This window comes from Carica papaya, chromosome 7 (assembly GCF_054855325.1).
Source record: "Carica papaya isolate Zhongbai chromosome 7, ASM5485532v1, whole genome shotgun sequence".
In the NCBI taxonomy this organism is placed as follows: Eukaryota; Viridiplantae; Streptophyta; class Magnoliopsida; order Brassicales; family Caricaceae; genus Carica; species Carica papaya.
In genome coordinates this window covers 4,717,648-4,732,398 of record NC_142315.1, presented here as the reverse complement: position 1 = coordinate 4,732,398, position 14,751 = coordinate 4,717,648, and the positions used below count along the sequence as shown (strand labels likewise).

General features: G+C 32.0%; 2 protein-coding genes across 5 annotated transcripts; both read right to left on the bottom strand.

The window, feature by feature from the left end:
• Positions 1 to 1,664: 1,664 nt before the first annotated feature.
• On the bottom strand, positions 1,665 to 6,951 carry LOC110822040 (transcriptional regulator family protein). Of its 4 annotated transcripts, none has more exons than XM_088207801.1 (8): positions 6,275 to 6,950; positions 5,967 to 6,012; positions 5,266 to 5,504; positions 4,887 to 5,088; positions 4,024 to 4,260; positions 3,842 to 3,933; positions 3,644 to 3,762; positions 1,665 to 1,867 (listed from the first exon to the last, which is right to left on the bottom strand). In XM_088207801.1, exons 1-8 carry the CDS (start codon positions 6,671 to 6,673, stop codon positions 1,813 to 1,815), a joined length of 1,389 nt encoding a protein of 462 aa, XP_088063927.1. In that variant the 5' UTR covers positions 6,674 to 6,950; the 3' UTR covers positions 1,665 to 1,812. The 4 variants fall into 4 exon arrangements, with proteins under 4 accessions (XP_088063927.1, XP_088063931.1, XP_088063928.1 ...); XM_088207805.1 differs by having other exon boundaries at positions 4,024 to 4,155; positions 6,275 to 6,949; XM_088207802.1 differs by having other exon boundaries at positions 5,266 to 5,501; positions 6,275 to 6,949.
• A 3,454-nt stretch (positions 6,952 to 10,405) lies between these two features.
• On the bottom strand, positions 10,406 to 12,976 carry MEE62 (Leucine-rich repeat protein kinase family protein). The gene is made up of 2 exons (XM_022052136.2): positions 11,498 to 12,976; positions 10,406 to 11,304 (listed from the first exon to the last, which is right to left on the bottom strand). Exons 1-2 carry the CDS (start codon positions 12,864 to 12,866, stop codon positions 10,685 to 10,687), a joined length of 1,989 nt encoding a protein of 662 aa, XP_021907828.1. The 5' UTR covers positions 12,867 to 12,976; the 3' UTR covers positions 10,406 to 10,684.
• Positions 12,977 to 14,751: the final 1,775 nt, after the last annotated feature.

Below are 14,751 nucleotides of genomic sequence, written 5' to 3'. Positions count from 1 at the left end.
TTTTATTTTTTTATTTTTTTTTAAGAGTTATAAATCAGTTTTCATATAATTAAAAATCAATTATTTAATCCAAAACTAAATAAGTCATAAAAAAAATAAATTTATAAAAAATTTGTAGTAATTAATATTAATTCTCACATGAAATTCAACAAAATTTAATTTACAAAAACAGAAAATAAGACAAAGGTGAAAAGGTAAACTCTTAACCAGACCACGTCGACAAGCTTTGGATTTTTATATGCTAATAACTATTTCTGCCTTAAAAGAAGAGAAAGAAAATTCAAGTGAAAAAGACATTTTTTTTTTTTTTCAGTCAAAAAAAAAAAAAAATAAAAATAGAAAAAGATATGACCTAACCAAAGTTGATGGTTTTGATATTTATTTAATCACCGCCGTTGATTTCAGATCTTACGGACAGGAATACAAAGAGGTTTAAGAAAAGTTCAACCGTGTGTTTTGTTAAACACTTTTTCGAGTGAGATTAAGATGGAATTTACAGAAATTTATACCAGTCTTTTCTCCTTAATCATTTTTTTAACATTTTTAGACCAATTTTTTATATATTATAATTTCATATATTTTTTTACACCATTTTTTTCTTTTTCTATAATAGTGGGGAAAAAGAAAAAAAAAAAAAAGGTGCAGATTACAGAAGACCCAGTTGGTAATTAATTAATAGGTGTGTGTACTATTTATAACAGATGTGTAATAAATGAATGGGAGTCATTTTGTCAAGTACTTAAATTCACGTTAGTGTTTCATATTTTATGTAACAAATATAATATTATACTCGTAAAAGATTACACACCCGATGTTTTATTATCCTCACAAAAATTCAGATTATTTGATTAAAAATGATGAAATCCCAGTTTGAAAAACAAATGTGTACGAATCTACAACGACTCTAATCGAAGTCCAAAACAAGACAAAGATGCATGGAAACTGGAGCCATCTTTCTTTTTATTAAAATAAAAACATATATTATTTTCCAATTCTAAAAATATAAAATGAAATTAGTAGAGTAATTAGTGTTAATTAATTTTAATCACCAACTGTCAGTGACAGAACCTAAACTGACCTGACCGTACGTTTAAAATTAAAATGAAGCATGTGAAAGTCACACTTTCTTTGCATAGTTAGGGGAAAACATAGCGTAACGCTGTCCGGATTATTCAAGTAATTATGATTATTCTAATTAAATTAAATTAAACAATAAGTTTTGTTTATTGGAATTTAATATTTTGGAACATGTAGACTCTAATTTTTTTTAATTTTATGCACCTTTTTTTTTTTAATACTTTTAACATTTCAAAGCATTGTTTAACATTTTATTTTCAACATTGTCCTTAATCAAACTGTAATACTTAAAAATTCTATCATTTCTACTACCTTCTTCTGATTTCATTACCTAAAACACCTTTTGTTTTGTTTTTTTTTTTTTTTTTTCAGATGATCGGATAAACAAACAAATAAAGCAGCAACCACCTCTCCATAAGATAAGAACATGGATGGATTTCAAGCCACCCTGAGTTATGCGTTGTTCAGTTTTCTGTTCTGGGAACCCAAGCCAACAAAAAAAAAAAAAACCCAAATCAGCATTTAGTCTGATGCAACCACAACTCATTCGTATACTACTACCCGGAATATATAGATATAGATAGACATGAGAGAGAAACATTTATATCATTATTTTTAAGTATGAAAAAAGTAAGAAAGCTACAGGTATAACTTATCGTCACAAGTGAAACAAATGTATATTTTTCTCTTCCACTAGTAGGCCGTGTGGAAGAATTAATGGCTCCTGAACTTCTCCTACAACTTCCTTTCACCACATCTCTTTTCTTCTGCTTCTCGCCTCCTTTGTTGCCTACAAGGAAACAAATAACAAAATTATCAATATGCACTGTTCAACAAATCAAAAAAAAAAAAAAAAAATTTATACACCTCATTGACAAATTCAATCTTTAGTTCAGCCAAGTCGTAGCGTAAATTCTATAAGAAATCTTGATGGTTAATATATTTTAATTCTACGTGAAATTCTTTCTATACAGGATTAGTTTGTATCTTCTTGAGGATGTTCACCGTCACCATAGTATGGAATCCACAAAAAATTTGAAAATATTTCAAAGTCCAAACATTAATCTAAGGCAAACTTCATCGTCGTCATAATGCAATATAAGTAAACATATCCTATAGCCCGAAATCTCTACCAAGTCAGGCACAATACATCGAATTGGAGTTTGGCAAAACAAAGTAGCTTATAATGTATCCACAGAAACCTCTTAAGCTATTTTGGGAACGAACATAAAATTTTGACTTCATTTTCCAATCATTTATAAATTGAACTCATGATTGGAATAAATCACAAAATTGTAAATATATTCTGGGAAATTATTTTATTCCTTACCTGATGGGTCTTGTATGTTTATACTTGCAAAATATATGTTTATATGCTTATGCTTACTTCTAATTTAAATCACCATAATTTGTTTCTATAGTTCTGTACATTTAATGAAATTAAATAAATTATTTCAACTCAATTCAGAATCCATTTTGGAACTGAGCTTTCATATTGGAACAATCTCAAGTATAAAAACTAGGAAAGTTAAGACATTCGTTCCATGTATGAAACAAACAATTTACCGGACCCAATTTAAATCAAATGACTTCACCATCAAAACAACTCCTCCCCTTCGCATGATTTTTTTTGGTGAGATGCCACTTGCGAACATATTCTTACTATAGACAACCCAAGGAAGAAGGGCTGCATTATGATGAACAGTTGCGCAATGTGCCTCCAAGACAATAGCACTCCTTACCGTCTTCATTTGTGGTATTCAGAATGGAGAATGCTTTGGGGTTTGGGCTTAAGTCTGCAAGTAGGTCTATAAGAGCTAATTGTTTGTCTGGGATGGTTTATACACCCATACGTCTAGAAAGAAGCTCATTCCTCGGGCTATCTTTTGGTCTCTAATTTTGTTAGTTGTCAAGATAAAAGGTTTCAGACCTTAAATGTTTTCTTCAGTGGTCATCCTACTCCATGAGAAGATCTTGGATTCTGGAACCTATTCATATCTATATGATTCAGTTTTGTAAACTTTGATCTTTTTTGTAATGGATACGCCCTTGGTGGATTGCTAATACAGTATCTTTTTTTCTCTCCTCAAAAAACTCCTTCACCCACCATCATCGAACTCTGCTCCTCTTCCTCCAGTCCCACCAATTCCCTTAACGAAAAGGAAACCTAAACCCATTTAAAATGCAGAGAGTAAAAAGCCAAGTTCTTAGATTATCTACTCAAACCTGATAATATATTTCTGCAGAAACCAATAAACGCAGGTAACGGCTCTGAACAGTTTCTTAGATATTTCTGATGCATTCACATGCATGATATGACTTAAGAAAAATATATATATAATGTTTATGTAGCATTAAAGTATTTAAATTAGAGTATCTGTAGAACTTATTAATGGTGTAAATTTATTTCCAAAATCCAAAATCCAGGCCAACATTCATTGAAATGATTTGCAAACCTAACCAAAATCAAAATGCACGTGGTAGAATCCAATATGGCGGAATGCAAACACAAACTTTTGGAGCTTGGATTAATAAAACGAAGAACTTGAAAGAAGTTATCACTTACGCAAAAGCTGTGTATCCAGCACCAGCATTAGCAGCTGATAGAAGTGCTGCATGAGCACCAACAGCGGACAGAGAATCCTGGCCCCCAGAGGGCAGAGGATTCCTTCTATCGCCATCCACCTGGAGATGAAAAATTAAACCTATTAGTGGCATTACTATTAACTCGCAACATATATAAGCTTTCTGCAAAAACCTGTACCTTATCCCACTTTGTTTTTTTGTTTGGTCTACCGTCACGTACACCAGCATCAGTTGCAGAAGGCAAGCCACCAGCCACTAAAGCTGGAACACCTACAAAATTATTCAACATGTGAACTCCATTAAACAATGCAATACTGATGCCCCAAAAAAAAGCATCTGCTGCTAGTAATGTTCGCTTACCAGGGATAGGAATGTTTGGCTTCGGTGCCGAAGTAACTATTCCAGGTTGAGTTCCCCCAGAATGAAATTCAACCTTCTGGTTTTTCTTATTTTCTTGCTCCTTTCTTTCCCTTTCGCGCTTCATGTCAACCTCTATGTCGAATATGCAGTATGTAACTAGCATTAATTTTTCAGAAAATATGTGGCATAGATGCTGACAGTTAATTTTAAAAGCAACAATCAGCAAGACAGCATCACCTATCAATCACAGAACAGAAAACTTGATCCTACTGAAAGATTCTCAAGTATTTTTGTTTGCAAACTAAATATATATGTATATTTAAATGCCTAAGAGGCACGTTTAGAATAAGTATAGCAAAAACAATTAATGTAGTGCTATAAGAACTTCAATATTCCACCTAAGAGGTAGCAGTCTAACCAGATGCAGCAGACAACAGGCAATCAAATTACATTTGTTCCAATCAAACTAAGACTATACAAGCCCGATAATGTCAAAACAGACCACTAGACATGATAACAATGCTAATATGATAAATTTACAAGCGAAAGTTCTCATTTAGTGGAGTATGCAAGAAAAGATTCATTGTTAGCTTGAGACGGAACTTCTCATAGATATCAAAAAATGACCAAGAAAGCTCTAAATTTATGCATTACCTTATCAAACCCCTTCATTATTTATTAAACCCCATGGCAAAAAAACACAGAAAATTTTGCCAAATCGCAAAAGCTTATACAAGTTCACAAAAGCAAGATTTCAGAGAAACGGAAACCTAAATCAGAAATAATATGCAGAGATACATATGTGCCATAAGAGTGTGTGAGAAACATAAAAAGGCAACAAACACATTCCGAAAGCAAGTGACCTATTTCATCATAGTAGTCGCTTTTGTCATATCCATGGGGGTCAAATACATCTTTACTGAAGCAAGACCCAATCTGGTCAATATCTTGGTATCTCACTGCATGCAGCAAGAAGTCAGGGTTCCGATAATCCTTCCTATTGCGCACTTCTGCATTGAAACTTTTTCCAATTTTCTTCAAAGCAAGAAACTTGTCTATTTTCCTCTGCAATGACATCATCAGGACATTAAACATATCAAGTGAGTGTACACCATTATAGTGAAATATAATAGAGCTAATAGGATAAAATTATTCTAAAATGGGAGGTGCATAGGGTTATTACGTTAAAAACTATGTGCTGAAATCTGAAGGTAGCATATCCATGAAGCATAAAGAACTTACTTGCAGATCCTCTGTGCACTTTTCTTTTGGTGGCGGGGGAAGAAACAGATCCAAAGGATCAACATTTTCTCCACAAACGTTACAAGCATTCTCAACTTCTGCAGCCTCTGACTCAATAATAATGTGATTTGTAGCATCAGGTTTTGACAGGTCAGCATGTTCATGTGATGGTGAAGTAGCATGAAAACTAGATATTCTGTCAACTTTTCCTGGATGACCTTCCTCCTGGACATCACCTGCTAGAAGTAAATTAAAGAAATTACATAAGGAAAAGAGAACAAAATTATCAAGATTGGAAGATATCATTCGGGCAGAACGAGAACCAAGAACATCCCATCCTAATTTCCTTCTAAATGCATAGCTCTCATTCACTAATGGATTCAGAGTATTCCATTAAAAAGATATTAATCTGACTAAGAATGACCAAAAGTTGGATCCTTCAGCATGTGGCAAATTGGAGGTATGTATAAACATATATCTACTTCAAAGGCCCAGAATTTCATTTCAGAAGAAAATAACTAAGTCCAGCTAAGCTAAATTAGTAAATCTAAGATCTACAAAATATCAAGCATACTCCTAATTTCATGAACTTATTATGTGCCACTAAACCAAAAGAGTTAATCCAACACCCTTCAATCAGACACTAAAAAATGTGTGACATAAAGATGAAATAGGATCCCAAATGTTGAATAAGGCCATACCATTAGGTGCATGAAGCTCGTCACTGCTGCTCCCTACTTCTCCTTCCTGCACTTTGAAAAGCACCAAACAGAAGAATCAATCAAAACCACTCACTAGCGACCCATCATTATAAACCCGTCAATAGTACTTCGAAGGCACCTCCAATCATACACAAAAATCTCTGGAAACTAATTGAAGAATCCAATCAGCTCAAAGCCAATAAAAAAATATTGATTCCATGTACACAATACAACAAACACCACCAAAATTCCGAACTTGATAAAAGAACTTTAAAAAAAAAAACAAAACAAAAGAAATCTAAAAGTACCTCAGGCTCAGGGGACATAGCGACCTCATCATGGCCGTAGTCCACAATGGTTAGCCTCTCTTTCCCACTTCTCCTCGTATCCGCCAAAGCTACTCGCTGCTGTTGCTGTGGCGACGATGAAAATAAAACCTGCACCTGTTGCGGCGTTAAGTGACTAAACTTACCCTCTGCTGGCGTGGAATTCTGACTGAGACCTTGTGGCGTGTTTTCAAGTCCAAAGTCAGAAGAAACCCCAACTTTGTTTCTCGAATCGTCTTCTCCTCCTTCCTCCACGTTACTTACTTCTCTGTACTCATCATCTTTTTCTTCTTCCTCGATGTCTTCCATCTCCTCGTCATCTTCGTCATTATACATGGAGAGCAAGGCAATACCTTCTGCTTGTTTCTTTCTCGACGCCATGAGCAAAAACTAGGGCTACGGCTCAAGGTTCAAAATCGGAATCTGCCTGTTTTGCTTAATTAAACTGCAAAACGAAGCGGGAAGGAAGCTAGGGTTTTCGATTCGGGTAGGTACTGTCGTCTCTATGTTGTAAACACGCTTTGGATTTCAATTACAATCACAAACAAAGAAGATGAAGACTGAACTGCATGATTAAAAAAGATGAACTAGAAATGGGAGGGGGAAATAAATGGATCGTCTTTGGGATCTCTCCGTGGAGCCTGCAAACTGCAACTGGGAATACCAACACTTTCATTTAATAGGTAATGGGCTTTGCTTGACATTTCAATATGGGCTGAAGGTTTTGTTTTATTTTTTTTCTTTTATTTAGTTTTGTTTCTTAACAAAATTGTTATTATTTTATTTTGATTATTACTTTTTTGACAATTTTATATTAAATCTGACTGTTGTGGTAAGTCATAAATTTTTAAATGCTAACATTTTAAAGTGAAGATAAAAAAAATTAATTAAGTTACAAACTTTATTATTATTAAGAAAATCAATAGATGATGATGATAAGTAAATAAGAGAAAAGAGTCCACTAGTCTTTTAAAAAATTAGAGTGTTGCATTTTTCAATAAGAAGTTATATATTAATCAATTAGTAATAGATAAATATCAATCATATTATAATAGAATATAAATTTCAAAGAAGTACAGTTTAATCCTGATCAATAATTTTGTAGAGTAATAAACGTATTAATCATTCAGTTGATTAAAGTCAATAAGTATTATTAATTCAACTTTAATTATACAGTAATAAATAAATATTAAGCTTATAAATATAAATATATACATTGATCATTTTAAATATATAGTAGTTAAATCAAATTGAGTTATGAATAATTTTAAGTCATGCAACGTAGAATAAATAATCTTCAAATGTTTGAATAATATTTACAAAAAATGTATATATAGCTTTTATATTTTCATAAACCTTTTGTGTCAAAGATTGACTTTTTTATTTTTGATACTCGTATCTTAAATTCTTTGATCTCATGCTTCCAATTATGGATTCTTCAATCTCGATACTCAATACTTTAATTTTACTATTAAAGTTTTTTCATTTAACACTCGATTATTGTTAGTAATAAAACATGTTTTGTTATTTATAATAGTTAAAAATAAATATATTAACATCGACTACACCTTATTAATCGGAACTCAAAGTGTCTCCCTAAAATAAAACTCATAGGTTAGTACTCGTGAGTTCTATTTAACTTTAACCTAAGTCTAGTACTGACAGAATCTAGCCTAATGTATACATGGATTAAGGCAAAGTCAAGTATTTCTGTAGTAATTTCAATCTCTAACTCAACTTAATTTATTTAGTTAATCTTTAACTCAAAATCGATATCAATGAATGCTAATATACAAGTGATTTGGATATGCTTAAACATGTATTAAAAGTTTTTACAATAAAACATCATGTATATATAACATCAATAATCGAAAATAACATCTCTTTCCCCAGCTTTTATTATAATCAAAACAAACTTTTAAAATATTATTGTAGAATCATTATCTTCTTGTAAGATATAAGTAACTGTCACCACATCTTTTCCCACATAATAAAACTTTTTACTTTAATTAAAATAAAATTATTTACTAAAAACCTCATGATATAATGATATTTACAACATTAAATTAAAGTGTTTTTATTTTTATGGATTTTATAATTTATATTACTTGATTGCATTTTGCAACGAAATAACAATAGTAAGAGTTTGAGATAAAATGTATTTTCTTATGTGCTATCTCTCATCAATGTTGTGTGTTAAGTTTAAATGAACATTATCATAATATAATATCTGTTATCTAGAATTCATATATAATTTGATTAGTAAACAAAATAATAATTTTTAAATTATATGTATGTATATATATAAATTATTTATAAATAAAAAAACATAATTAGACGTGTCTATTTTGTTTATTATAGATTATCAAATGAGTTAATTAAACAAAAATTTAAATACTTGGTTTAAAATATACATTAAATTTACAATTAAAGTGCATATGAAATCTATATTCTACTATATATATATATACTTTGTTAAATATATTATTGTGATTAATCTATATAACCAGTTAAATAAGTATATACTAAAGATCTAAACTTATTTAAATTCAAGCCCATCAAAATTTACGTATGAACGTAGAATCGTATTAAATATTAATGGTGCTACTTTTATGAGAGAAATCTCATCCAACGACTTGCTTTTCTTTAATTACTTTAACATTTTGCCATATATATATATATATATATGACATTTATTATTACTATCTTAAAATTTATGTTAAAAGTGATTAAATGAGAATGGAACGTGCATGTCAAAAGTTGCGGATGACTGACTAGGCCACGTATATATATATACACACACACATATATATATTTGATATATAAATATTTAGAGTCAAGTTTTTGGAATTTTTTGTCCTTACATATCCTAACTTAACTGTGACGGAATAAATAACACCGTCCATTGTGTTAACAGATTTGCATGAAAGAGAGAGAGCATTGACTCATTGACTAAAAATCAACAAGTTTGACCCAAAAAAAAAATGTCAACACCGAAATTACTGATTGCTATGTTACTAACAAAATTAAAATTTATGTTGAATTCATTGTGAATTGATACTTATTTTAACTAATAAAACTTTAATATAAAAAGTAGTAATACGTTTTTAATCTTAAATTATAAGAATTTGTGTTTAATTTTTAAATGTATAAATATTTTATAATGCGTTTTTTGTATTCTAAATGGAATTTCATTTTGCTCCCAGTTTTACCTTTTGTTGCATTTTAAAGTCTACTTCCTCCTGTATAACCTATAAATATTTATGATAAATTGTGATGCATTTATTGTTATGTACAGTTAAATTAAGGCAGGATGTTGTTTGCCATTATCATAGGGGTGAAGTAGCATTTGTGATGATGCATAGAATGTTTAACTCCATAAATTATTGAGACGGTGAAAGTCCATGTTTTGATCTTCAGTTTCTAACAGATAGTTGTCATGGATAATTTCAACTATGTTATTTGAAGAAGATTCGCAAAAAGTTTATCAATACTATAACTTCTTCATCTCATTATTGTTTTTTTATTCACCTTAAATAGTTAACATTTTAGTTATGTTTTAAGGTGGTTTCGTGTTTTTATAAATTGAGATTTTACAAATTTGAACGGACAATTATGTATTCACGAACCTCATTTGTTTTTTATTTTTTGGTTGTTGGATGACTCTTATTATTTTTGTGGTTGAACATATTCTTTTATAATGATAAGAAAAAGAATAGACAAATAATGAAAACTTAGTTAACAGATTATAAAGTTCAAGACTTAATTACACAAAAATCTTCTCAAACGACTTTAATACACCCTTTGTGAAACCATTAACGGTAAATTTGGACTTAAAAGACCAATCTTTCTGTAATGTTAATTCGATTTATATTTTCTTCTAGCTAAACTAAAATATGAACTTGGAAATAAATTCCATACCCTTTTCAAATTTGTTTTACATGGTGCTTTTACTTTTCTTTAATCATGGTAGAATTTTTATCCATCACACACTACAAAAGAAAAAAAAAAAAAGAAATATTCAAAGTAAAAAAAGCAACGAATTTTCTTCTTTTTTTAAAAAAAAAAACAAAAAAGTAAAAGAAAAAACACAAAGAGACAAGGTAGAAAAGATGAAAAAATAGAAAATAAACAATAGAAAAGAAATAAAGAGTATGAAAGGGGAATGATGGTGAGTCTCCCATTAGAGACCAGCATAATAATAAGTGGGCATTGCTCTTACCTTCCTCACAAAACCAAACATAAAAACAACTCATTCTCATCATCCGATTCTAACCCCACTTTCTTTTTGTCTTTATTTACATCAAATAAAATATCAAGTTAAAAACCCATCACGTGGAATCAGAATTGCTGAAATTGGGCAGGTGAGAGTGGTTGACATGACCAGTCAACTCAGTTCAACTCCGTCATGGGATGTATGTCTTTTAGCAAACCCACGACCTGTTGCATCGTGGGTCTTTTCCGAGGCGACTCAATCGTACACAGATACCCAACTCGGAGACTCTCCACCATCTCACCCACTGAGTCGCCCCCGAGTTTTAGTCTCGAGTCCAGCACCTCGACCCCCAATCCTTCCTTTACTAACCTCCGTGCCCACTTCACTTTCTCCTCCGTCCCTTGTTTCCCACTTAACAGCTCCAATAAAACGACGCCGTAGCAATACACGTCAAACTCCACTCCCCCTTCAGCGTCCCCGCCTCGTTCTTTGATTCCGCGGATCCCGAAATCCGCAATTCTTGGCTCGAGGTGATCGGAGAGTAGGACGTTGGAGGCGACCAGGTGACCGTGAGTGGACCCCACGTGATGGAGATAAGCAAGACCACGCGCGACGCCTACGGCAATGCGGTGGCGAGTGATCCAATCGGTCTTCTCTGGGGATAAAACGCCGTTAGGATTCTCCCACGTGTCACAGCTCCAGTCCTCCACGTTGGGTTCTCCCGCGGGCAGCTCGTGTAGCCATGAGTGCAAATCTCCATTGGCCATGAACTCGTTTAACACCAATTTCTCCTTCCCTAAAAAGTTTCGAATTTTTTAAGAAAAATAAAATTTTCAAAATTTCCCATTGAAATTTATGACTGGATCTAGAAAACCCATCAAATGTAATCCGTGAAAAATCCAAAATAGTCAAACCAGAAGCATTGAATTTCAAAACCTGTGAATCCATTTAATACCCTTCTGTCAAAATCATAAAATTGGGTACAGTACCTGCAATGCAGTAACCGGAGAGAGGCAAGAGATTGGGATGTTTAAGCCGGGAGAGAAGTTCAAAATAAGCAACTGCATCATTATGAGCAACGTCTCTGGCGCTCTCCAACACTTTGATTGCCACGTGGAGGTCTCCGGGGAGGACTGCTCTGTAGACTGGCCCACACCTTCCCTCGGCGAACAGTGAATCCCTACCGAAGTATGAAGTAGCCACAATCAGGTCCTTGAACGTGAGTTTCATCAATGGTTTACAGGACATCAACACCGGTGCTGATGTTGGCTCTTTAATATCTGCAACCCAAGAAGTACCCGATTCTGTCTCGAAAGAAAATGGCCCGGATTTATCCATCTTGAACTGAAACTGGACCGGTTTGGATATTACCCATTTCTTCTTTCTGCTATTTCTCTTTCTTGCATGCGTGCAGAACACACAGAAGACAATGGAAATTAAAAGAAGAGATCCTAATGAAGATGACAACCCGATTACTAGAAACTTGCTTTTGGTGTTTGATTTCTTTTTGATGGGTTTGTTATGAAGTGGGTGGGAGATAATTTGGTTATTGTTCACGCTGATTGGGGTGGTTTTCGAGGAATTGAAAATGAACTTTCCAGCATGGATGAAAGCAGATTTGCCAAATCTTTTGTACTTATCAAATCCTACAAAACCTTTGAAGTTGTTTACCGACACGTTCAAGAAGGAAAGATTAGCAAGAGGAGGAAAATCAGAAGGGAAAGTACCATTTAAGGAGTTGACTGAGACATCTAGAAATTTCAAGGAGCGGATAACTGAAATGGTTTTTATACTGCCCCAAATCTCGCAGGCTGATATATCAAGATGCTCTAGCTTGGTGAGATTGGTTAACCCAGAAGGCAACGAACCTAAAGCGTTATGCGAGAGGTCAAGGACCCGAAGGCTTGGAAAACCAGAGAGCCTGACCGCGTTGGTGAATCGATTGGTGGAGAGGTTTAGCGTCTGAATGGGCGAAGTCGACCAGTTTCCTGAGGTGGGTTTGAAGCCAATGGTTCCACCAAATTTATTATTGGATAGATTGACGTGAACCAAGTTGGTGCGAGACCAAAACCAGCCAGGAACAGAGCCTTGCAGAGAATTATTTGAGAGGTCGAGTAAACGCAGATGGGCAATTTTCAGGAGAGATTGCCAGGAGATGGTTCCGGTGAGATTCCTTGACGGAAGCTTTATTTCACCGATTGGAGGATTGGAACAGTTGGAATCTCCATGGTTGAACCAGGAAATGTTGAAGCCAGAGACTGAACTGAAAGTTCTGGAAACAAATTCTTTGTCCGTAGTGTTGCATGTTGAATTTGCGAGTGAAACCAGAGATAGAATGAGGAAGAACCTGTAAAACATTTCCCTTGGACCTTAATTATTTGGTTTGAAGTTGGGAAGGAAGAGAACGGGTTTTAAGGGTACTGTGGGAGACGCAGAGGGGGGGGTTGGGTTTAGGTGTTTTGTGGGATTAAGTGGGAATTTCAATTAAGAGTAACCGGCGTTAAGTTAAAACGGAATTGTAGTTAAGTAATAAACAAGGAAGCAAGTCAACAAAAGCTCCTAATCTAACTCAATAAACTCAACTGTTAAGGAGGTTTATATTCTAATTTCATGGAATAGTAATACAAATATAATTTGAATAAACATAATATTATAATTCAAAGTTAATATTTTTAGGATTTTTCATTAATGTATAAGAATACAAAAGGTGAATATGATAAAAATAAATAAACTTTATCGTGTATCAAATACGTCAAGGATTATATTCTTATACGTATTAAAAATGTGTGATTTAAAAATTGAATAAAAATAAAATTAATTATTGGTCAAGAATCTCTTTATAATAGTTATTGGTGAATAATTCGTGTTTATTTGTTCAATTAATTACCTCTTTGAGGTTAGACTTAGATATTTCATTATTGACAATATTAAAATTAGTCTCATCTCACCATATTTTTAGTGGTTTCTAAATTATTTTATAATAATTTAGTAACTTAATAAAGTAACATTTAATATGAAATAACTATAAGATAGTTATGTAATATTACATCTATATAGTAAGATATAATTTCCACCCAATTAAACTACATCATTAAGTTTTTTCACAGTCAATTTAATAGATGTATGTGCATATAAGTAACTATTGAGGCAATTTATCATTTTGGACTCAAGCATAGTTTTGGTCGTTGGAATTGGACTTGAATTTTGTCTTCTATTTTGAATTGGGTTTTAAATCGAATTGGGCTGGGCCGACAGAATAAAAAAAGGGCTCTGTTATTGGTTTTGTTTTGTTTTTTTTTTGCATTTTCTTTTCTTTTCTTTTCTTTTCTTTTTTCTATGGCAACATGATTATAATGACAATAATAAAACTATATTAATGATGATATAAATTATGAATAATTTTTTTTCTAATAATGGAAAATTATGTAAATAAAAAATGTTATTAAACCAACAAGAGAGAAAATGTGAGAGAGTTAAGAATAATTAATTTATTGTTTTTATTTAATAATATTTTTTACTTAATTTGTAAGAAACTATAGTTTTCTTAATTTTAACAACAATTATTAACATAAAATGAGCAATTTAATATATTGTAATAGCACTTTGGATCTTAATATTACCGTAGTAGTTGATTTAATAATACTTGAATCTCACCTAGTTTTAAATGTATACAAATCAATAGCCCTTTAGATATTAATTAAGTTTATTAAATCTAATTTCACTCTATATAAAATTTTATTAAATATATTATTTACATGTGCAATTAATTAAAATGCATATTGTGTATATTTAATGAGTATTTAAAAATTTATCATATATAATTGGGTTAGTTTTGAACTAATTTTCTTCTTTTTTTTTTTATAATTCCAATCCAAATTTAATTACAAACTAATCTGACTCAATTTAATATTTTTTTTGGGTAAAATAATCAATATGTACCTGTTATATTATTTATTTTCTCTAATAATAATGACTTTAGGTACAAATTAATATAATAAAAAATTGTAAATGATACAAATATAAAAAATATAATAATGCATTTCGATATTATTCTTTATAAAGTAATCAATCCGAACCTTCTAATTCCTACATCCCGTGTGTAGTGCTAAAAGGCCAAATTATTTTCCCTTTTCTCATATTTTATTTTAATAAATTACAATTTTATATTTTTAAAAATTAACTAAATTGTTGCGTCTTTTAATCACCACCGACCATCAAGTTGACCTTCTGACACCAATTCCAC